Source organism: Sciurus carolinensis, chromosome 1 (assembly GCF_902686445.1).
Source record: "Sciurus carolinensis chromosome 1, mSciCar1.2, whole genome shotgun sequence".
NCBI classification, from domain to species: domain Eukaryota; kingdom Metazoa; phylum Chordata; class Mammalia; order Rodentia; family Sciuridae; genus Sciurus; species Sciurus carolinensis.
Window position 1 is genome coordinate 163,857,379 of NC_062213.1, and position 25,288 is coordinate 163,882,666.

General features: G+C 43.3%; 1 protein-coding gene across 2 annotated transcripts in view; it reads right to left on the minus strand.

Moving 5' to 3' along the window:
• The window catches only part of C8a (complement C8 alpha chain), a 60,570-nt gene that overhangs the window by 20,605 nt on the left and 14,677 nt on the right, over nt 1-25,288 (minus strand). For both annotated transcript variants that reach the window (XM_047528322.1, XM_047528312.1), the window contains exons 3-7: nt 22,531-22,675; nt 21,408-21,555; nt 16,530-16,719; nt 14,388-14,588; nt 12,187-12,427 (exon numbers count right to left, since the gene is read on the minus strand). In XM_047528322.1, the coding sequence (XP_047384278.1) occupies nt 12,187-12,427; nt 14,388-14,588; nt 16,530-16,719; nt 21,408-21,555; nt 22,531-22,675 (925 nt within the window). The remainder of the gene's footprint in view (nt 1-12,186; nt 12,428-14,387; nt 14,589-16,529; nt 16,720-21,407; nt 21,556-22,530; nt 22,676-25,288) is intronic.

Below are 25,288 nucleotides of genomic sequence, written 5' to 3' on the forward strand. Positions count from 1 at the left end.
CCTAGTAATCTTCAACCTCTTGACCCGTTCTTCCTACTAAACTAGAAATAAGCCCCTAAATCATCTCTTGGGTTCATGTGGTTCAGCAGAGAGCCTGGTCCATCCCCAGCCGCCGGGGGAGTACTAGGGATTGCTGTGTTCAGCCTCTCTAGACAACACCTCTAAAATGGGGAGTCACAGGCCTTCCTTTAATTGAAAATTTGAACCATAGCTTTGTAATATCTTATGCTTGATGAGGATTGATATTTTCTAAAAACACTTCCAACTACTATATCTCATTTTAGCAACCTTCTAAGCAAAGAGGATTTATCCATGTTACAGACTTACTAGGAAAGGCCATAGCTACCTTGGTTAAGAATGTGGACTCTGGGGACAGAGTTCTGCCATTAACTAATAATGTGACTGAGTTACTTTACCTCATGGGTCTCATTTTCCCAGTCTTCAAAATGGGAATGATCAGGATTTCTATACATGAATCCCTAAAAGTAATGTCTGGCACAATTAAGTGTGCAAGAAATCTTAGCTATTGTTGCTAGGTGACTTGCCCACGTTCTTTGAAGTAAGGCATGCTCTATCCAGCTCCAGGGCCATTCCATTTGGTCATGCTAATGGCACTCTACAGGAAAACACTCATCATGCGCCATAACGGGCACAGTGGTCCTAAACGGAGCCTTGCCAAGCCCTTCATTCCCTGACTTGCTCACTACACCAGGAAGCTCAGGGCAAGGCAGCTGTGCTCCCAGGGGCAATGTTGGGGCTGCAGGCTCAGGCCTTCGCCTATCTGATATGGGCTTGTCTTCAGATATTCCGGCTCTTCTGGCTGGCTTGGGTCATGCTCAGAGGCAGCACACTGAAGGCCCTGAAATCCAAACTGCCTGAGCTGGAATCCCGCCCCTGCCCAATTACTACCTGGGCAGTTGTTGGATCTCTCTGCACTTGTCTTCCTACCTGTAAGGTGGGAGAGGGTTACGCGAGTTAATCCATGCTGGGACTAGCAATAGTGGTCAAGGTCTGTTACCGTTCCCGGAAGTGCCCCAGGCTATGCTGAGGCTCTTGGCTCCTGAGTCTAATCTGGAAGTTAGAGAAAGAGGGAGGCAGATGAAGACAGTTTCCTTCATCAACATGCCTGCAGTATAAGCTGTTGGGCCACCAGCGCGTGAAGAGGAAGAAGCGAACACCCTAATTTGATAAGTGCCTGTTATGTGCCAGGTAGGGATTCTCCATTTTATTCAATGCCTCTCCATAACAGGAATTATTCCCATTTTAGAGAGGAGTAAGTCCTGATAGTTTAAAATTAGTTAAAGTCACTTGCCAAAAATTATGTAATAAGTAAATAACCAAGTGAAATAGGACCAAGGTCTGTGTCCAAAGCCCATGTTCTCTATGCTACATTATGTTGCCTGTGGGACAGAGTGCTAAGGGTAGCTCTGGGAAGAATTTTTACATCATTTCAGCTTTTCTCCTTTAAGTACAAATCCATTTTCAATGATATTAGAGGTGGAAATTCAAAATCAGAAGGATGGCACAGAGTGTCACTCAGTTCCATGTGTATGCAGATGACTTAAGGGGAATGGGGACAGAGCCAAGACACCAGGAGTCTGTCAGTCAATCAATACCATCCATCACCGTGAAGCCCCGTTGTCATGGTAACTAGGGATAAAGCCCAGAGCTTGTTAGAATCCAGTGAGAGTCTGTTCGGGGTGACTGGTTGGATAGCGGGCACAGCGAAAAACCTGCTGGGCCATCCCAGACTGCTTGGCCATCAATACAGGACCCTTGTCGATCAGGTTCCTGCTGACCTTACTCCCTTCATTGTCCAGTTCGTCTCAGACCTTTTAGGATACCACCCCGGACTCTGTAGAGTGTAAGGAGGGGTCCAGAAACGTGCAGCTTACACAGGATTCTGACCCCCCCAGCTAGAAAGGGACTGTGTTTCTGCGGTGGGTCAGCCTCTGCCTCTGGGTGGGACTGTGAATACAGCATTAACCGGATGCACCCTGGAAACAGGTGGTTGCAATACTGTGACACACAGAGCAAAGTCCCCAAAACACCAAAGCCCCTAAACAGGCTCCCAACCCAGAACCGGGGAGACAGAATGACTGCCCGAAGAATCCCTGCCAAGCTAGACTGAGACCTAGAATGAGGACGTGTTAGGTGAGGAAGGGAGCGGGGAGAAGTACAGAATCCCAAAGAGAAAGTGAGAGTGGTGTGCCCAGGGACCAGCGTGTAGCTCAAACAGCAGGGAGCAAGGTGGCTGGACATGTGAGCAGGTCAGCGCACGCGCACCTGGGTGCTGGCCGGCTTTGCCAGGGCAGGGACCCCCCTGTTCTCAAGATCGTCTGTGCTGGCTCCTGCCGCTGGCCCTCCTCTCTTAGCTTCTGAGAGGCCAACACTGCGTCCTGGTTAACGTTACTGTCACTTCCTGGCAGAACCCAGCCACAGAACTGTTCTCATGTTCATCCTGGCCCAGGGCAAGCCTTGGGGGAACCTGGGTACTTATTCCCTGCTTCTCCCCTCGCCCCCTTACGGGTTCTGCTACTCCTTTGCCATTCCCCATACCGAGAAAGCCCCGTGCCCTGATCCCCGGGTCAGCACCTGCTCCTGCTAATTTTGGAAGATAAGATTTGAGTATCTTTGGGGCTTATAAGGGGCAGAAAAGATGGGTTGCCCTCTCTTTTGTGTTTCTACTGTACTCGTTGCTATTCAAACTTTGTATATTCTTAACTGCACATTTCTCTAGAGCAGGGATCTGCGTGTCTCTTCCCTGTGTGCTCAGGAATTGTGGGTGTTCAGTATTTACTCTCCTGGGTCTCTAGCTTCCTGACTAAAGATCTTGGAATTTGTCAGATTCCATAATTGTGCAAGCACATTTCTTACATAAATTCCTTTAATAATATATTTATTCATTTATTTATTTGAGGATAACTAGAGCTAGAAATATACTTTTGATTCTGTTTCTCATTAGAACCCCAACTCATACACTTCCCAAGGCCTCTCTTATTGCCACTGGTGACATTTCTTTTGTTTAACATGATTAAGTACACATCTATAGTCCCTACAGTACACTGAGCAAACAGTGTTTTCAGTATCTTCTGACCACCCCCAAAAATAAAAGAATACTTTTTTTTTTTTTTTCTGGTACCAGGAATTAAATCCACAGGCCAATAACCACTGAACCACATCCCAGTCCTTTCAAATATTTTATTTTTGGACAGGGTCTTGTTCAGTTGCTTAGGGCCTGGCTAAGTTGCTGAAACTGGCTTTGAACTTGGGATCCTCCTGCCTTAGCCCCTGAGCCGCTTAGATTACAGGCATGCACTACTGCTCCCAGCAAGAAATACATTTTACATCATGATCCAAACCCATACATGTTCATCAAAAAGAAGTCTCCATATTTAGCTATACTTTGAGTGATGCTCTCTGATATGTTACATCCTTGTGTATTGTTTTATTAAATATTACTAAATGCTAGCCATTACCTAGTGAATTTCTTTGACCTACTGCTGGTCTATGGCCTGCAGTTTGAAAAGCCCTAGGTTAAGACATCCCTGAGGCATTGCAGTGTGCTGGTTAAGATGGCCCATGTCTGAGTTTGACTCCTGATTGCAGTGGTATACAGCTGTGTGACCTTGGGCAAGTTATTTATCAAGGTTGAACCTCAGTTCTTCCCTTGTAAGCTGGAGATTATAGTATCCTTTTCACAGTTCTCTCCTGATTAAGCTAGATAGTGCTTTTAAAGTGCTTCACCGGTTTCTACCTGGTAAATACTCAATAACTGTTGGTGGTCTTTCCACCCCTGCTAGAGTCTAAGCTTCTGCTCTCTAGCATCAGAATGAATGACAAGATGTAGGTCAAAGGGAGGAATACGTGGAAGATACACAAACCTTAACCAGAAGAACTTGGTTCAATATTGAGTGTATCACATTGACCTGTTAGAAATTCTTGGAGGGGCTGGGGTTGTGGCTCAGTGATAGAGTGCTTACCTAGCATGTGTGAGGTACTGGGTTTGAGTCTCAGCACTGCATATAAAAAAATTAATTAAATAAAGTCCATCAATAACTAAAAAAATATAGTTTAAAAAAATAACTCTGGATTTCTGTTGTTGTTTTATTGTTCATTTCTGTTTTTGGTTTTAGTACTGGTATTGAACCTGGGAGCTACATCCCCAGGGACCCTTTTTATTTTTTGTTTTAAGACCAGGTCTCACTAAGTTACTGAGGCTGGCCTCAAACTTGCAATCCTCCTGCCTCAGGCTCCCAGTAGCTAGAATTGTAGGCATGAATCATAGCACCCAACTTCTTCAGCTCTTTGGTTCTCTACCTTCTCTCTACAAAATTGGGGAAAATAATAATACCATTCCTCATAAAACTATTATGAAGATCCATTTGAATACCAGATGTGAATGTGTATTTGCTTTACAAATAATAGGAATTATTATATGTAAATACATTTTATTAAAACCAAATACTTCAGTTGATTCTAAGTACAGTGAATGAGAAAACAATTGCTAGTTCACTTGGGGTGGTAACCAATTTGGCTGTCTGAAAAGCAAAGTATTCCTGACTATAATCAGATGATTATAACAGAGAGAAACCTGTTACCACCTAAGAACCCCCGATGAGAGGGACCGTGTATTAATCATGTTGGTGTCTAGATGGTAAGTGTGCTTAATACGTGTTTGTTGAGTGAAAGGCTAAAGAAATGAATGACAAAGGAGGGCAGGGGGAGGATCAGGAGACAGAGCCATAATTGACATGAACTTTAGTGAGGTGTTCACTTCTGTCCCTGTGGCTTTCTCCGTGTTGTGTGTTAGTGGTGGCCAGCTGGCTCAAGCACTCTGACGGGCGGGGGATGATCAATGAGGGTTGGATGTATACACTCTTGCTGGAAGGGTCTTCCCAGGGTCACTGTTATCTGGCATCTATCAGGGGCAGGGATGATAGAGAGCAGGCACTGATTTGGGCAGTGTTGTTAACACTGTGAAAGATAGTGATGAGAATTCAATGTGACCTTGATAAATGGGAAGAGTGGTCCCTCCAAAACTGGATGAAGCTCTGGAGACAGAAACGAATGACCTTGATCAAAAAAAACGGGCAGGTGGAGGAGGAGGCGTGATTGCCGAGGCAAAAGCATCGGCCACTGCGGGCAGGACATAATGGTAATGATGTCCCTTCCATTTGAACGTGTTTTAGGGCTGACCCATTGCAGAACCTGGTGAGACAGGTCTTTTCCTTATTTACAATTTACAGGTGGTAGAACAGTTAATATTCCACAGGTAACCCTTGGAATGTTGGGAATGATAGCATGTGGCGAGGATATCACTGAAACCAATTGCATGTGGTTTGTCCCCTCCAAAACTCATATTAAAATTTAATTTCCAATGTAACAGTGTGGGAGGGTCTTTTAGAAGTGACATTAAGAGGGATTCCTGCCTTTCTCGTGGGAATGAGTTCATTCTTGCTACACTGGTTGTTATAAAGTGCTTTGTCAATTCTGCATTCACTCACAGCCTCTCTGCTTTTCTGCCAAGTTATGATGCAGCATGAGGCCCCACCAGAAGCTGAGCAGATACCACGCCATATTCTTAGACTTACCAGCCTTCAGAACCATTAGTTAAATAAATCTCTATTTTTTAATAAGTTACCAAGTCTCAAGTATTCTGTCATAGCAACAGAAAATGGACTGAGACAAACACCAACATGGTGCAGCAATAGTAGGTCACATTTTTAGACTTTTACTCTACATCAGGCACTGGGCCACGTGTTCACATAGATTGTTTTATTTCATATTCATGACCATAGTATGAACCACGTATGGTCATTGTTGCATTGTTGCAGAAGGAAACCGAGTCAGAGAAATGCTAACTAATTTGCCTGTGGGTCACATGATTGATCAATGGTGGAGGCAGGACTTGAAAGAGGCAGTCTGATATAGAAACTACTTCAGTGACTGAAATTTATCGAGCTCTTATTAGAGTGCAGGTACTGCATACTGCACTGAATGTTCTCTGTGGATAAGTCTACTTACTCCTCATGACTATGAGGTGAGGAAGCTGAGATTATAAAATATTAAATAACCTACCCCGGGTCACACAGGAAGTGATAGTACCCCTGCTTTTTAATCACTATGCTATATTAATATCCTGCATTAAAGAGAAAATATCTATTAGATGCTTATCATGTAACATATAATTATTCTCAAACAAACCCTTGTTCTAATTCCTATTTGGTCTTGAAGAAACTGAGACTTAGAGAGACTAAGAATATTAATCAGCCAGATGTGGACATGCACACCTATAATCCCAGTGGCTCAGGAGACTGAGTAGGAGGATCACTAGTTCAAAGCCAGCCTCAGCAAAAGTAAGAAGCTAAGCAACTTGGTGAGATCTTGTCTCTAAATAAAATAAAAAATAGGTTGGGATGTGTCTCAGTGGTTGGGTGCCCCTGAGTTCAATCCCTGGTACCAAAATAATAATAATAATAATAATAATAATAATAATCTGCACACAGTGACTAAGTGGTAGAACCAAGATCCCTACCCAGCAGTGTCTGGCTCTACAGTTTAGGTGCATTTAGACTATCTCACCAGCATATTTCTTAATTCCACAGATCATGGTCAGTTGCCTTTGATACCCTCTGAGTCTATCCAAACTTGTAATTCATCATAGTAACTATGGTTTGGACCATGTTTTACTTAGCACAATGCTTTTTGTAACCATTACCTTGGTTAATTCTCACAGTAGCCTTCTGCAGTAGTTGCAATTGTGTTACATTAGTAATGGGAAAATGGATTCAGAGTGTGAGATACCAGCTTCTAAATGGCAGAACTTGGATGAAAAACATACTTCTGGGGAAAGAATTCCTTCCACGGCCATTCCACTTGCTGGCTCTGATGGGGCCACAGAACAGACTGTTCCCTTCACAGCAGAGCATGCACACAAGCCATTTTCTGTAAGGTCTTTGCAAAACCCTTTGATAAGGCCCCAAATCATAGAATCACAGCCTTCAGTCTTGAGGTCTCTCGGTTTAATTTTCTGTTGTATGCGGTGTTTTCATTACAGCATTCCTGGGTGAGGAGTCCTGTCAGATTTCCTTAAATTACTTAATCAATAAGAAGCATTCTAGTTCATGTTGCATTTTGGGGAGACTGAGGGCACCTAAGCTGAAGCAAATGTGCCAAACCCTATCTACATTAGAAAAAAAAAAAATAGGTCTAATGTGGACCACTTAGTCTTGAAGACATTAATAGAAGATGCACCTCACCGGTGATGCTTTCCTCATCTGCTTGCCAGCTTGGCAGGATGGAAACTACACAGAAAACAGGGCAGAATTGTCAGTGGTAGAAGGGAGAATGGAGAGGAGAGGAAGGGACAGGTGATGGACACTGGGGGTAACTAACAAGATATGTTGGAAGAGGGAAGGAGGAGACCAGTGTTATTCCCAGGCTGTGAGTCCTAATAAGGCCAGCTGGGATGAAAGGGAAAAAATTCTGAATTTTAACTTAGAATCTCTTGAGTATTTTCCATTTACTAGTGATATGACCTTTCACCTGGAAAAGTGAGGAAACATCTCCCAGGATCATTGAAAGGATTAAGCGAGAAGACTGGACTGAAGGCATTTAGTATGGAGCTTGGCACATAGTTATTTTTCCACCTCTCTGTTAGGAAGTTGGTGATGTCTCAGGTAGATGTCTCCAGAAGAGGAACATGCAGGGTTTGGGGTGAGAAAGATGTGCTGTGATTGCCTTGGGGTGCCAGAGTCCTGTGTTCATTCAAGAATCCTCATATTTCAGGCAGGCATCTCTACCAGAAGGCTGGTGTCCCTAGACGGATAGAGCATGTCTTCTTACCACAGTGTGTGTGCACCTCGTGTGTGGTAGAGATATTATTTCCAGAAAAGAGTCATTTACCCAGTCCATGTGCAAATTCTCTCAATTCTGCTTTCACAATGTGTCCCAGACCTGCTATCCTGTCCCACCTGCCATCCTCATTCCTTACCTGGACATCAGTAAGAACCTCCTAAGCATCCTTCCTGAGCCCACTGCCACCTCCTCTAGTCTGTGTTCTGCCCAGCAGTGGAACGATTTGCTGGCATACGGATTAGCCTGTGGCATGGTCCTCGTGTCATCCACATCATGCAGATGTGCTCCACTCTTCTTACCATGGCCAGCAAGACCCTTGAGGCCTCTCTAGGTTTCTTCCAACCTCAATTTCTGTTATCTGTCTCTTGGCCACACAGGGCTTCTTTCATTCTCCATCATCCCACCCTCCTTCCTCTTGCTCAGGCTGTCCACCCTGCCCAGACACCGTCACCTTCTCTCTGGTGTCTCTTTATCCTTAGACTCCCATCACCACTTGGATTTCACTTCTTCAAAGAGACTTTTCCAGACCATCCCAAACTGAGTATCTCTTCCCACCACTGCGGTTATTCTGTTTCTACAACCTGTGCCTTTTCTACATGGCTTTTATCCTAATTTGTAATTATATATTGATGGATTGGTTCGCTCACTCCACACAAGTTAGTAAGCCCCATTATGTGCCAGACACCTTGCTAGAAAATGAATTTGCATCAAAGCACAAAACAGATGTGCATCTCATGGAGAGCAGAGATTTCATTTCCAGAAAGAGGAGATTGGCGAGGAGTAAGTACCTGAGCAAGGTAGTGAGTGAATAAATAGTGATGTGCTGAGAATTGAGATAGGGTCGTGGAACAGTGTGTCATGGTCACATGGAAAGGAAAGGCCTCTCCAAAGAGGTGGTACCAAACTGAGATCTGCATAAGAATACTGTTTGGCAAACCCTGGTGGAAAGGACGCCCACACAGAAGGGGCAGCCACAGGAAAGACCTGAGGTGAAAACAAGCTTGGTCCATTGGAGCAGGACAGAGGCAATGGTGATAACCAAAGAAGAAAGAAAATAAGTAAAAGAAAAGCTTGTGGTATTCTTGCAGTATCCGAATGAGAGAGATTGCTGGTTTGGATTAGTGAGATGAGATGACAACGGAGAGGGGGAGGACAGATGTCCATGTACCCTTTGGAAGCAAAGTTAACAGAGCTCAATGATAGGAGGCAGGAAGGAATAGCATTGGACTGTTTAGTTTCTTCCACTGGATGATGAGTTTCATAAAACAGGAACCATAGTGATTTTGTTCACCTGGCAATGAACATGGTTGAATGAGTGAATGTCTGTGTGAACCTCTATGGGAGAAGGGGCACAGGAAGGTAAGGGCAGGTTTCACAGAGGTGGAGATGCCCACAGGAGGTTCAAAAAGGTGATCTGAATGGTGTCAGGTAAGCAAGACAGGGAAGTGCATCGGAGGATAAGGAAATTGCATTGCAAAAGAGGCAGGAAACATAGGTAATAAACAGAACAGTGCTGTTGAAGTACTTGATTCGCCCAAGGTGAACTGTCAGCTCTGCAGCTGGGCCGGATTCCAGAAAAGCAGAATGGAGAATATACCGCTGCCTTTGCCATACTCTGAGACCAAGACAAATAATGAGAGCTCAAAAGAGCATGAAAGGGAAAAAAAACACTCAAATCCAGAAGTTCAAGCCCAAAACCATACTGATTCCTGCAGAAGGTAGAAGGCAGAAGGCTGTCGTTAGCAGCCCGTGAGGAAGTTCTGGGATCTCATTGAAGTCTAACATCACCTCCCCAACGTCCACGACTCCCCTTGATTTGTCTGATACATGGCTCCATGCTGTCTTTGGGGGAGAAGACTTTGATCTCAGGGACATATTAGAAGAAAACAGTCTTGTGCATCCTTTGGGACAAACCCAGAGAGGATCTGAGGCAAACTCAAGGACAAAAGATTCCCCCAGAGCAGACCAGTCTGTTCATTTAAATCATTCCAAACCAAGCTCAGCCATTTGAGGACATGAATGTACCACCCAGGATGTATCTTAGATCAAGCACTTAATAGAATATAAATTAAAGTCATACAGATCAAAGATACAGACAGAGAAAAAAATGGTCACAGAGAGGAAAGACAGAGACAAGAGGGGGAGAAAGAGGGACAGATACCTGGAAAGAAAGGAGATGAGAAGGGGATGAGAGAGAGACGGAGAAAACTAACCAAACATCAAATCCAGAAAAAGGGTGTGTGCCGTGCAATCTGTCAAAGAGAGAGGAGGTAGATGTTTTTGTTCTTTGTAGGTTAATATGTAAATGACATTCTGATTTATTAGCGGTCTCCAGCAGATGAGGTGATGATTAGCACATTTCCATATTTATAGAAAAGGAACACTAACTTTCCAGATTTATAGAAAATCAGCTCTTCACAAATAGCAAATTGTGCTATTATCGACATATGGTTTTCTATAAACAGAGCTGAGGTAATTATCCCTGGGACAATTTGTCAGTGGGCTTCTTTTGAATATTAACCACATTGGAAGCCCATCTCTGCCCCACAGATTTTAAAGAGGGAGGGGCCAAACATGCCCCAAGCAATTAATTAGTAATCCCACCCTAAAAACAGGAACCCAAATGAAAGGCTCTACCAAACCACCAGGGAAAACTAAATTAGCTTCCCTGAGGAGCTGCCCCAGTTGGATGACTAAACCTGGGATAACAGCTACCTCCAAGTGTTGTAAAAGTAAAAAGAGAAGATATGCAATTGCACCTGGAACCCAGGCAGTGTTCACCAACGTTAATTTTTTCTCATCCCTCACATTTTTTAATGATTCTAAAAAGATCCACTTAAATAGTTTTTCTAACTCTTCTTACAGTGATCCATAGTAAGCCATTTATTTTGCATTGTTATATATTACATGCATACTTATCTTTATTTAACTGGAAAAAGTTTCCTGAAGCAATAGTTTAACTTCAGTGCCTATAATCCACTGTGTTGTTTTCTATTCTTTCTTTTGCTATTGCTGTTATTCAAAATTTTGCTGATCCATACATTGATTTTAAAACCTACTATTGGATCACAACCTGACTACATTTTTGTCCCTAGCACAAACATGCTGGATGTTCAATAGAGCACTTTGAATTACTTTTTGAAAGAGAGATAAGTAGATGGATCAATTAATGAATGATCCAAGCCAGGAATCCCTGTTTTGTTTTGCACACTCACTGTGTTTTAAGCCCTGGGTTGAACACTAGAGAGATAGAAAAGCACTAGACATGATCCTTGCTTTCACAGCTCTTGCTATATAGATGAGGAGAAAAAAAAAATCACATTTGGAAAATTATTTTATAAAGACTAAACTGTATGGAATTTATGCGAATATGTTGAAAAAAAAAGGAGTGACCAGCTCGGACTGATACAGTCAAGAGAACATCTTGAAACTGTGGCAACTTGAATTCTGCTAGACCTCTTAACCTTCGCTCATTCATTGACTGGGTGATTCTCAAAGTGTAGTGAGCATCAGAATTATCTGGAAGGCTAGTAAAGCCTGGGCTCACTTCAAGAGTTCTGGTTTGATTTCATTAGGTTTGGAATGGGGGCTGAGATCCACCTATCTAACAAGTTCCCGGGTAATGCTATGTGGCTAGCAGGGGACCCACATTTGGAGAACTAATGTTCTAGTAGTTTGAGTGAGATCATGAAGGTTGTTGATGTCACACTGGGTACATTATTCTTACCATCAGGGTATTAGGCAAGGAAGTGGTACCATAGATCTATGAAGCAGAAAGATCTATTGGCAGGATTGTTGAAAATAAACCCATGAACCTGCCCCAAGAGACCATTCAGGAACCGTAAATGAGAGATGAGAGCCCAGTCTACCACGGAAGGAGTGGAGATGGAGAAGAGGGATGGATGTGAAAGAAGTGAAGGTCTGTTCAGATCCCCAGGGGATCTGGGGGACTGGGTTTACAGTGTCACTGATTGAGTGTATAGAAATTCCTTTAACTAAAATTCTATATTTAAAGGATGTTTTCACATTGTAAATTTAAAAATCTCCAAATATTTGTAGAGAGGTAACTTGGAGATAAGGTGAAACACATCATTTAGGAAGTCTACACAAATGAGTTCAATTCCTGTTTATGATGCTTACTAGCATGTCATTCTACCCTTCTGGATCTCACTTCCCTAGAAAAAACGAGACTTATGCTCCCTAATAGATTTGTCATGGGCACTAAATGGGATAACCCAGGTCTCAAAGTTGGTGCTTAGAAAACAGCAAAGCCCACCCTGGTATATGCATTGGCCACAGCATGCATGCAGTTTCTGCTCTGCTTACCAAGCAATTCCATTTTTTCTTTGTTAAGCACAAGGATATATTCATAAACGCCACCCATGGATCCAGACGTGATGTAGTGGGTGCCATAGTCGTTGATGAACTTGGCGTACATGCCGTAATCGTACTGCTCTGGAAGCTCCATCAACGACTGCAGCATTCCTTCATCCAGCATGATATTCTGTCTCCTCATCTTGAAGTGGGCAGTCTGCACCTTCGTGAAGATTCTCATGAAGCCATATTTCTTCCAGCAGCCACCATACAAGAGGCAAAAAAACAGAGAGTATTTGCCACTAGATAAGGCAAAAGGCTAGCATTTAGTAGCTGAGGAAAATATGTAAAAATAAATATATGTAATTATTGTTAAATTTTACAAGTATGTGTTGGTCAGCCGGGTGTGCCAGACTTCTTTCAAGTCCTCATCTCTGATCCCACTGCCCCCGTTCAAGTCAAGTTCTCATCGGCTCCCACCTGGGTTAGTCCCTACAGGGGTCTCTCCACTGTACTGGCCTCCTCTGTCTTGTCTCCAGTCTATTGTCTCATCCATCCCTCCCCCAGTCCTAAGCAAAGCACTGCACTGTGTGGCCTCATATGAAAATTCTGTGTATTCATTGACAATTATGCTTAGAATGATTTTGGCAACATGGTGAAATATCTTTTAATGTAGTCAACAAATATTATTATGCCTATTGTTGCATGTATTACCCTACATGCAGAGGATGCAACCTTGAGTGAGGTCTGCCCCTGCCATCAGGGAGCTTACGGTCTAGTGGTCTTGTTCTACTAAGTAATAAAGAAAAGCAGGAGCCTCATATAATTAATAAGAAAAGCACCCGAAGGATGTGCGTTAGTTTTAGAGAAACAAGATCATCTGTAGATGTCACTTCCAGGTACTACAAACCCAGATTCAGAGCAATAGTGAACATTTGAAAAGGGCACCCACCAGCTTTTAGAAAGTCCATATGAACATGCTATAGCCAGACCTTGGAGTGCCTTTTACCCTTCAGATCAATAGCTAATTTATTTCAATTGGTTTGTTGAGTAAGTTGTCATAAGTGCATCTTCATCATCACCTAAGATAATTTTTTGAACCCCAACTAGATCCACAGTCCTGGTATCACTGCTTTTGAGGCTTTTTGGAGAACATCTAATCAATTCAATAAATAGTTTGCTGGCCCCTGATTATCTCTCCATCTTCATGTCTCCCTTCTTTCCTTCCCATCCTGTGCTTCAGCCAGATGAAGCACTTTGAATCACAAGTTCGTGTGAGGTTTCTCTTGTCTCTGAGCCTTTGCATAGGCTGATTCCTAAGTCTAAAACATTGCTCTGGTTTGGATGTTGAATGTCCCCAAAGATCCATGTGTTAAAGGATTGGTCCCAGTGTGACACCACTGGCCAGTGAAGGGACCTTTAGAAGGTGGGGTCTAGCGAGATGGATTTAAAGGGGATTATGGGACTCCAACTCCTTCCTCTTTCCCTTTTCACTTCCTGGTTCATGATGTGAGCAGTTTGCTTCACTACATGCCGACCACCACTACCATCCAGCACTCCCACCAGAGGCTCACAGCTGTGGGTCCACACCATCTTGGACCAGAACCTCGGAATCATTAACCTTTCCTTTTATAAGTTAGTTATATCTCAGGCATTTCATTACAGTGATGGAAAGCTAATATAAATATCCTTCTTCAACTTGCATCTCCCTTTGGACAACTTGTAGTAGTCTTTGAATCTCAGCTTAGATGGATGTCCTTTCCTCAAGGAAGTAGCTTGACCCCTCCAGATAATAAGTCTTTAGTGGTGAATGTTTGATGGATAAGTGAAAGATTTATTGAGCATGCCAGCCCTCTTATCTATTTGGATAAAGCAAGGCTGCTTTTCCAAGTCAAATTTAGAGGTCCGTTCTATTTCTCTTTAACACATTACCATTCTATGCATTTCCCTGTATGCTCCAGGTAACCATGAAAAAGGATAGGGGCGAAGTGATAAGAGTTCTAGTCCTATCGTTCAATTTTATTCCCTTTGTGATGATTCTGTGTGCAAAAGTGTAATAAGAAAAACAAACATGATTACCACTGATCAGACATTTCCAATTACACAAGCAAATTAAGGTTCAATTACTACTGTACTTTTTAATGCAATTAAAGTAGTACGTGTTCAGTGTAGATTATGGAATACTGTGAGACACAGGCATTACGCTTTAATACCTTCTCATTATACTTGCTTAACTTATTCAGGAATGAAGAGTCTTCTGATCCAGATACACTCACATCCAGTGTTACAGGGCTACCTTTTAGGCTGATGCCAAAGGTGATTCCATTCGCCTGAGACCTGACCCTTCGCACTTTAGAAAGAAGATCATTGGCATCATCATAAAACTCTGAGGAGATCCCAGTATCTGCCAGGGCCTGAAAAAATGTTTTTTTAGCTTTGTGCACACAGAGCTATCTTAGTTATCTTTCAATTCATATTTAATATTTCAATCTTTGCTTTGTCAAATATGGAAAGTTTCATATTATTGTAAAGAATTCTTTTAAAAGGCTAACCCAGGCATCAGATGAATACTAACTGAAATAGGAAAAACACAGCAAAGTCATGTTAGTGTTTAGTGGTACTACTAAAATACTCATTTAGATACTGTATATATGCACATAAATACACATACACACAGATGATTCAGATAAAATGCTATTGTGTTTAAAGCATGGATTTCTTTCTGAATGGCTCAAGGGCTGCTTACCTCTGCAATGGTGAAACAGAAAGCTAACTTGGGCATGGACCTGGGAGTAGAGTGACAAAGAAAGCCAGGCAGCTTATGATGCTCCTAGGTAGTGCTGAACTACAGTGCTGCCCACGAGTGTTTGGTAATTTTGTCATAAGTGCACAACTGGGTTGCTCAGCTCTGATAGCTTGAACTGAGGCAAGGTCTCACACCTTGCTTGAACCACAGAAGCCTTCAGAGCATAGTTTGCTCTGCAAAATAGAGAGCATTTGTTGAAGTGGAGCCTCCACTGGTGTGAGTCTCTAGGTGCCTGCCATGCTCAGAGTCTCCTTTCCACCAGAGGATGGACAGAAAATATCACCAAGGTATTGTTTCTTCCAGCCACTGAGACTTGAGAATCCTTTGTGCCCAGAGCAAGTCCCAGTTCATCTTGCCTGACACACAGACCCTACATCTTCCTCCAGATTGGAAAACAACATTGTCTATGTCTTCCAGGTTCAACCATAGCCTGGAAAGGGGTAAAGATGGGCATGGGTTTGGGGAAGCAGACTTCTTCCAAACAGACCCCACAAACTTGGTAAGATCTCTGTCAAATTTTTCTCTTGAGAAACTTGGGATTAGGGAGGATATGCCTAGATAATTGCTCAGAACCCAGGTATCCTGCCTCCTGTCTCTATGAATATAATATATGTGAATACACACACATGATGTGGATATATCTTTCTTCTAAATGATGAATATCTTTTATTAGCATTTCCATAGACAGACCTGGTCTTAGCCACCTACTACAGCACAGCTGTGTGCCTGACACTTCATTCCTCCACATCTCTTTTCATACCTAAAATGGAACTATGATAATATCTATCCCACAATGTTATCATCAGGATTAAATGGAAGAAATGGCAAAATCTATGTGGAAATAGGGGATCTGACCCTTGTAATCATTCAGCAAGATTTGCTGTATGGGCATCTCACCCAAAGATGAGGGGTAAGAAAATTAATGGCCATGAGCAGGCTCCAGAGCTGGTCATGAGTTTTGTTGTACTCTGAGGGACCAAGAGACCATAGGATTTTAGATGTGGAGTGTCTTAGGGATCCTTAGCATTTTGCAAGCACTTTTGAACAGAAGAACCCTTTTTTCAAGCAAAATCACATACCAAAAAGGATATGAAAATGATCAATGGGAGTTGCTCTTGGCAAAGCGAGAGCATAAGGCTCAGCACCCTGTCCATCTGTGCCCACCATTCCACTTACGGATGAGGAAAGTGCGCCCGGGGGAGAGCAGTGGTCTTAGGTATTTATACTCAAACACAGTCATTAACCTGGAATGAGGTCTTCTGACTGGCAGTCCAGATAAGAGGGCCCATGTCTATCTTGTTGACTTTGAAGTGGAGCCAAGACTGGATGCGTGGGTGGCCACATTTATGGTGTGCCTCTCCTTGGTCCTGCCCTTGCCCTTTAGCATCCTCCACACTGAGCATGTGTTAGAGGAAGGGGTAAAGGGTCTTCAGCCACCAGCAAGCTCTATGGACAACAAAAACTTCCAAACCAAGTCATTTCCACCAACAAGTCTCTTTATCCCTGCTCCCTACCCTATCGTGGCCTGAAGGTCTCTGTTCAGACTTACTTCAAAGTGGTACTTCAGGAAGTTGTAGGGTTTCCGAAAGTACTTCTCATCATCTCCATAGTAGAGACGCTCACAGGTGGGGTCATACCTCAGCTCTCTCCATTCCCCATTGTACACCATCTCACACTGGCCGCCATAATACCTGGCATCGTACACACTCTGAGTTTCTTTCTGAGTCAGGATATTGTACCTGTTTTGAAAAGACAGCTTCTGGAAAAAGAGTTTTGAAAAGGCAAAGCTAATATATCATGCCATCCTCTGAAAGATGTTGCAGCTGTAGATTGAGCAACTTGCTTCTCAAACTGTGTTCTGTGGAGCTCCAGGGCTCCTCCAAGTACCTTAGGGATATACAGGGAGGCTAGGTAACACTGAGAGACTGAGTGGGCTGCACCTGGACTCCCAGGTTCCCTTTAACCTGAGCCTCCAGAAAACTCTGTTCAGCATTTGAACCAGTTCCTTTATATAGAAGGCACTCCTAAATAATAAGTTAGAGACAAATGTACACAATTATTAAAAGTCTAAGCACAGGAGCCAGTATCCCAGCTCTAGTACATCTAGCTGTGTGACCACAGGCAAATCATTTAATCCCTCTGTTCCTTAGATTAATCATTTGTAAAAAGCAATTAGTGATACCCTCACAGAGTTAAATAGGAATTAAAACATGCAAGGGACTCATAACCGTGCTTAGCATATATTAAGTACTGAATAAGTATTGCTATTATTGTTGTAAGCAAATTCAAAAACAGGCCCTGCTGCTGAAAAATAGGCTTAAAATATTGGGTATAATGCACAGTGCTAAAACTGAGACTCTAGTCCTTGGGTCTTTACCTCTGAAGCAGCGTGTGATATCCAATGGTGCATAGTGTAAAAGCCAGGGAGCCTCCTGTGTAATTCCCAGCTCTTCCACTTTCTGCGATTGTGACTTTCTTACCACACAAAAAAAATTTTGAATTGGCTAATAGTTCTAAGACCAGACAATCAAAGCCTCTCATGTTATGGACAATAAAATCTTTGCTTGTCTCCATCTCCCAAACTCCTCTTTAGCCTTCAAGACCCAACCCAAATGTCATCTCCTCTAAATGACCTTTTGGAATGTTCTAGACACAGTTAGCTCCTCTCCACTCTCATGGCACTGAGTAATTAACTCTGCATTCATCATGGTTGCTTATGCCCTCTTTGATAAGGCACAAAGGCAGAGGGGGAGCAAGGGGTAAAATGTGAATAAAACCAACCTCAAAGAATAAATGAATAATTACAGAGCACCTGACATACAGTAGAAATTCAATGTATGTTAACTTCCTTTCTCTCTTCCTTTCTCTATCTCTTCTTCTATTAGTGGAAGTGATGTAATAATGGCTATGATGAATTGAATACATACTAAACTAGACGTTTAGCATACATTAACTTTCAACCTCATGACAATTTTGCAAATGCAGAAATTGAAGCTCAAAGAAATTAAGTAACTTGCCTACAGTCACAGCTGGATTTTTTTCCCTAAGATGTTTTTGACAGTAAATCTGGGTTCCTTACCTTTATTCTACCCTGCAATTTCTATCTCACTACTGATTGAACATATTTCTGCCTGTAGCTTATAAATATAGCCTCTGAATGGACCAAACAAAAATTCACAGCCACAGTGACCCCCAAGATTATACTGTAATGGCTGAGCATTAGGAAAACCCACATATCCTTGGAAAAGCTGGTTGCAAAAGCCCCAGTGAACATGAAAAGGCATAATCAGAGAAATTCTACCCTTTAGAAACCTACCCTGCAGAAATAATCACACACATACAGAAGCATGTGTACAAGGATGTTCATTGAGGCGTTGTTTATGAGAGAAGTGGAAAAGAATCTCTTTCAATAGGAAGTATTCAAAAAATTACTATATAGTTATAGGAGAAGAGACAGCACATATTTTTAGAAGGGGCCAGACAGTAAATATTTTAGACTTTGCAGGCCATAGGTTTATGTTGCAGCTGCCTCACTCTGCCACAGCAGGGTGAAAGCTGTGTTCTAATAAAACTTTATTTATAAAAACAGCAGGCTGATTTTTCCCTTCAGGCCATAGCTTGCTGACTCCTATTTTAAAACACTATGTTACTTAGGAAAAGGAGATAGAAAATAATGGGTGAGGGACCTTCAAACTATATTCTTAAATGAAAAAAAGCAAGTTATAATAATATGTAAAGCATGATTACATTTATGTAAATTTTACCTACATCTGTAATGAACAATACACATAGGTCTATTTTCCAAACAGTGTATGGTGCCAGTGCATTTTTAAACTATTCTGGAAGTACCTGCACCAAACTATTAACAGAAGTCAGCTCTAGGCTGGGAAGGGACAGGTGGCAATTGGGTGAAATGCAGGCATGTGTGGGAGGGGGCATGAAGACTCTTGGTTTTTACTTCAAACTTTTTCAAAAATAAATTTAAAATCTGAAACTAGGAAATGCTTAAATTACAAGAAAGTCTCTGAGACCTTGAGATGCACAGAAGAATTTAGGAAAGGTGTTTGAAATGTTCCTACCTGAATCACAGGAGAGAAGAATCATAGTCAGTAAGCTTTTTGCCAATAGGTAGGGAATGAGCCAGGCATGGTGGCACATGCCTGTAATTCTAGCTACTCAAGAGGCTGAGGCAGAAGGATCACAAGTTCAAGGACAGCCTCAGCAATTTAGCAAGATCCTAAGCAATATAGTGGGACTCTGCCTCAAACTAAAAACTAAAAAGGACTGGGGATGTAGCTCAGTGGTAGACCATCCCTGGATTCAATCTCCGTACCAAAAAAAAGGATTGGGGGACATTTTTCAGTTAAGTGCCTTGATATTTCATATTCTACTTTGTTCACTTCATGGTCATTTTGAAAATCAATAAGAATTCCCTCTGATTGCTTTATGGGCTGAATTTATCTCCCAATATTCATAGGTTAAAGTGTTAACCCCAAAACCTCAGAATGTGACTGTATTTAGAGACAGAGCCTTTAAAGAGGTAATTAAGTTAAAATGAAGTCAGTGTAAGTGGTGTCCTGATAAGAAGATGAAATCAGGACACAGACACATACAGAGGGAAGTCAGGGTAAAGACAAGGGAGGGGTGGCCATCAGTGAGCCCAGGAGAGAGGCCTTGGGAGAAATCAACCCTGCTGACATCTTGATCTCGATCTCAGGCTTCTGGTTGCCAGAAGCATAAGAAATGCATTTCTGTTGTTTAAGCCACTCAGCCTGGGGTATTTTATAATGGCAACCTAGCAAACTAATATAACTGGTCTGAAGAAGACAGAATTTGCTCATCTTTTCATACTTGGGTGCTACAAGCACTTGAAGCCTTCAGTACCATCTAGTATGTGGGTTGTCATCTCCGAGCAAAGAAACCCTTATAAGTGACAGCTGCCTGTCACAGAACTCATACTATTCCACGGGTGGATTGCAGCATGGCTGGGTCCCTTGTGAAGATCACTACTTTCCCCCATTTCCTTATCTGTAAGGAACTGGCTGGTCACAGTGACATGTTTCAATGCAGCCAGTACTCAATGAGAGGTTTCTAGAGGACAGGCTCTGACACGGGGCTGAGGAGGTGCAGGATAAGTCACATGCAGCCTCTGCCCTCAGAGCTTATATTCAAGTTAGGGGGAAAGACCCTGGGAAAAGACCGAGTAGCAGGGAGCTGGCAATACAGAACATCACCATGAGATAGGCTCTGAGCTGGGACCTGGGGAAGCATAGAAGACTAAAAGCCCTCGGCCTGGGCAGATGGACACCCCAACAGACATTCCCAGCCCTGCTGGGTATGTGCTGAGATAGTAGGATGTCCAGCCTTGGGAGCAATAGGAGGGGACTTAGCCAACCCTAGGCAGGGTCAAGAGCGGGCAGGGACACTGTGAAGACTGCTGGTACAATAGATATGTCTTAACCAAATAGCACAGAAGTGTGGCTTAAACAACAGAATTTTATTTTCCCACAGTTCTGGAGACTGGAAGTGCAGAACCAAGGTGCCCTCATTTTGGGCTTCTGGTGAAGGCCACTTCCTGGCTTGGGGACAGCTGCCTTCTCTCTCCTCACACAGCTCTTGGCTCTGGTTTTGCATATGGTCACCAGTTCTCTTGGGTCAGGGCCCTACTGATGGCCTCATATAACCTTAACCACCTCCCTAAAGTCCCTGCTCCAAATACAGTCACTTGGGAGGCTAATGGCTTCCACATAGAATTGTGGAGTTGGGGCATAAATTAGTCCATTACACCAGATAAGAAATTAGACAGGTTGGGAATAGGGAGAAGGACATTTCAGAAAAAAAGGAACCAAATTAAGATTCAAATTAAAGTTTCAAGGGAGTGGGATTCTTTCAAGAAACTAAATCTGAACATAAGGTGCATGGAGAGAAATTAGAATCAAGGTTGATTTAATTTCAACAGATGAAGACCTTGTCACCTGGGAGTTGAAGCCAGCAATGACAAAGTGGAGGGTCCAAGCCCCTCTGTGTCTCACCCCAAAGCCCATTTTATTTGCTCCGTATCACTCTATTAGCTTTTTACACAGCAACTGCAGAGCAGAGCAGATTGTGAACAGGGTTATCAGAAAGGCCACTTGCCCTGGGGAAGGCTTCATGGAAGATGTGGCTTCCTGAGTGGGCTTTGGAAGTGGAATTGGTGTGGAGTGAGGGACAGCAGAGTGGGAGAGTGGGAGGAAAGGAGGGTCCTTGAGAAGAGACAAAGGAAGGGCATCGTCATGTACAGACACAGGCCACTGCAGAGGACAGTGAGAACCACTCACAGGCTGCACTCCAGAGGAACCCTCCAAAGGCCCCTTCTTCCTCCAAACTAATGCTCATGATGGGAGAGAAATCGTTCCCTGCTCCCGAATGGCCAGAGGCAGGCACTCACCCCAGGGCTGCCCTTTCTGATCCTGGAATCGGTTCATACTGGCTGCAGTCATCTCCAGGGGCCCTGACATCTTCACAGTTGTCCTCGTCAGAGCCATCAAGGCAGTCCCTGTCTCCATTACACACAAGGTGGCGTTTCAGGCAGCGACCTGAGAGAGGGAAGGCTGTTGGTGCTCCTGAGACCCCATTACCCATTACTCACATCTGTAGTCACCAAGCCGTTTCCACCTGTGAAGTGGCCCTCCTGTCTGCTCCATTCTCTCTGTCTGCGCTGCCTCTGCCCTCCTTCCCCATTGCTAGCTCCCACCTCTGTCCCCCAGCTCAGGTCTGCTGTGTCTCCCTCTCCAACTAAGCCTTCACATTGCAACCCCCAGGGAATCTTTCTAACATGCCAGTCTGGCCTTATCATCCCCTTGCTCTGTATCTGCAGTGGCTATCCACTCCTCCCGCTCCACACACTACAGTCTGGCTTCCGGTTACCTATCTGTGCCTAGGTTTCCTCAGTGGCCCATCACCTATCTCTCTTTCTAAAGCTCTCATATGCAAGTATTCTAAAACAATTGAGAGTCCCTGAATCCCTGTTTTTTTGCACATTCTTTGTTCTAGAAACTTCTATTTCGGTTTCTAAGCCTCAGCTCAAATACCATTTGAAGCCTACCCTGACTCCCCAAAGAGATTTGGACACCTCCTACTACAGAGTCCCAGATGACCATACAGATATCACATTATAATGTGCTTGACTCCTTGGAGGTCTCCCTCCCAAACAGACTAGGAATACCTCAAACTCAGGTCCGTTATTTTTATCATGTCTATATTAACAGCAGGTATTTCATTGCCTGGCACAAAATATGTACCCAGTAAATACTTGTTCAATGAGTGGATGAATGAATGAATTGTACCTTTTCTAAATAAATCAACCAGTGTTTCTACAAACTTGAATCAAAATTATTTGCGCTGCTGGCTTGACCTAAAATGCAAATTCCTGGGCCCCATTCCAAATCTGCAGAATGGCAACCTTTAAGGAAGGGGCTAGGAGCCTGTATTTTAACAAGTTCCCCAGGGAAGTGTTTTGCGTGTTCTATTTGACAGGCACAGCTATCCCCCCCAGCTCCAGTGCTACTCACCTGTCTCCACGCACTGGAAATCCTGTCCACACTGTGCTTGTCTCAGACAAGGTGTGGGAGTGTAACAGCTGGCTTGATCCCAGACATCACCACTGCATATGGTTCCCCCAAACTTGTCTGGCTGCAAGAGTCTCCGGTATCGGTACTAAATCAAATTTTGAACCAGACACATTGTTGTCAATCAATCAACCAAGATTTGTGCAGGCAGGCTCAGCTCAACATAAGGAAGAACCGTCGAATGATTGAGACCTGCCTGCAAAGCTGTCTTCTGAGGAATGAAGTACATCAGCAGCAGTGCTCAACCAGAGGTGGCACGATCCCCAGCTGGAATATCGGACATGTGCTCCGAGCAGCAAATGCAAGACTGAGACAAAGATATTTCACTGATCCTCCTACTTGCTACAAAGGACCTCTTTTCCCTCCTTCAAATAGTTGATAAATAGTCCTCTTTCAGGATTCGTGGTTTACCTCTCCTGGAAGGCCTTCCCTAACTCACCGACGTATTCTGCAGGTCCAGGTGCTTCCCTCCCTCCTGGCAGTTGTCCTATAAGGTTGCAATGCAGCATCTGCTTATTTGTATGTCTCTCCCATCAGTCTGAGCAATTTGCATAAGTGGGTGGGACCAGTGAAGGAAAGTCCTTGTCTTATTCAGATTCCTATGATTAGCACTTGACCTATGGTTAGGTACACTTTTAGCAGAGATTTTCGCTTTTCCTTCATAGTATTTCTTCTGGTCTTGCATCCCTGCTGTCCCTGGATATATTGCATATAGATCAGATGGGGATGATCTTACCCCTTCAGTCACAGGATGCATGAGTATTAACCAGACCAGACCCAGAGAAACACTTCTGCCTGTTTCAAATACTTGCTTCAATCCTCTCTGGGTATTTTGTTTTTTGAAAAAATAGCTTCTTTTTATTGGAGCTAAAGAGAATTGTGGGCATCAAGTGAACACCATGGCTAGTAGAAAGAGCCCATCCAAGAGCCAGAGGGACCAAGAGAGCTCTGAAGACTTCATCTGAGTTCCTGCATCTAGCCTAGACTGCAAAGGCCCAAATACTTGTTGATGGAAGGAAGGGAAGGATTAAATGCTCACCAATCTTGGGGCTCTAGGGTTTCAGAATGCTTTTCTATGCTGTGCTTGGGGTCAGGTAGTGGTATAGAAGGAGAAAACTGAACCTTAGGACATTCAGGGAAATATGCTTCCAGAAGTTTAGAGTCTAGTTGAGGAGATAAAATGTAAAATAATAGAAAAGATGCTGAATGGAGAGTATCCTCCATGTCAGGTAAGGTAATTACAGTCCTATGTTTTCTCGGCTTCTGAGTTTGTCTCAGCCCACAGGTCCATCCTTCAAGATTGCTAATATGTAATTAAGAAAGTAAGATCTGAACTGTGAATTCTTGACTCTATTTCTTTCTGTTTCAAGTATCAGTGCTTGGTCCTGTGTGCCCCAGTTTCCAAACCTATAAAATGAGTTGGTTGAACTCCATGACCTTCCTCATTATAATGACTCATGATTCTTTCACTTGTGTCCTACAGCTGGAAGAGCCCAGGCATGAGAATTAGATGGACTTGGGTTCAGATCCCAGATTTGCCTACCTGCTGACCACGAGCAAGTCACTTGCTTTTTCTGAGCTCCCACTTTCTCATATATAAGATGGGAGTCATGACACCTCACCTTAAAGACTATGATATCTAAGGGACAGAGTGTGTGAGGAAGCACCCAACCCTGTGCCCAAATTATCACTGGTGCTTAGTAAACAGAGGCAGTTTCCACATTGCCTACATTATCCATGAAGTCTTTTCTAGACAATTCCAGTGGATGAGTTGTGGAGAGTACAGCTCACCTTTCTTCTTGCCTATGTCAGTCTCTTATCTGTTGCTGATAACACAATACCACACAGACTCAGTAAGTTATGAAGAAAGGGGGTTTAATTTGGCTCATGGTTCTAGAGGTACAAGGTGCAGGGGTCACACCTGGCCTTTGTCCTGGCAGAGTCTCAGGTGGTGCAGAGCATCACACAATGAGAGGCAGGGAGCCCACATGCATGTGTGTGTCTGTGTCTGACTAGTTTCTCCTTCTTTCAAAGTCACCAGAATTCAATCATGGGGGCTCCAGTCAAATGACCTTATCTAATCTAGTCATTGCCCAAGGGTCCCACCTCTCAACACCAAAGTCGAATGAAGTTGCCACCCTCTTAATACTTCACAATACAACGCACGAAGCTTGGGGTACATTCAAACCACATCTAAACCACAGCATGCCCACCCCAGTCTACTTAGCCGCTCTTTGGCAAAGAGTCCAAGGAAGTAGGAGAGGTGGAGATCAAACCTGTCCACCTGCCTTTCCTGCCTTTGGATTAATAACAGTGGGAAGTGGTTGGTAAACTGTGGAAAGAGATAATAATTAATGATCATTTTGGATTATCAGGATGGTTCCATTTTCTACTAACTTTCTTGTCCCTCAACATGCAAATAAAGGACGGATCCACACACAAACATAGAGCCAGCTCTTTCTCTCTCTCAAAAAAGTGCATCTGATTTCTAACCAGTCTAGTAGCCACCGTGACGACAGTGGTGATGGAAACCACTGTTTATTTAGCACTTACTATTGGCCAAGCACTTTACATTTGTTATCTCATTTAATCTTCACAAGTTCATGAGTTTAGGTATTATCACAAATTCCATTTTAAGCTGGGTTCAAGTTCCAGTTCTGCCACTGGACTCTATGGGCATTGTGGAGTCCACTGGGCAATG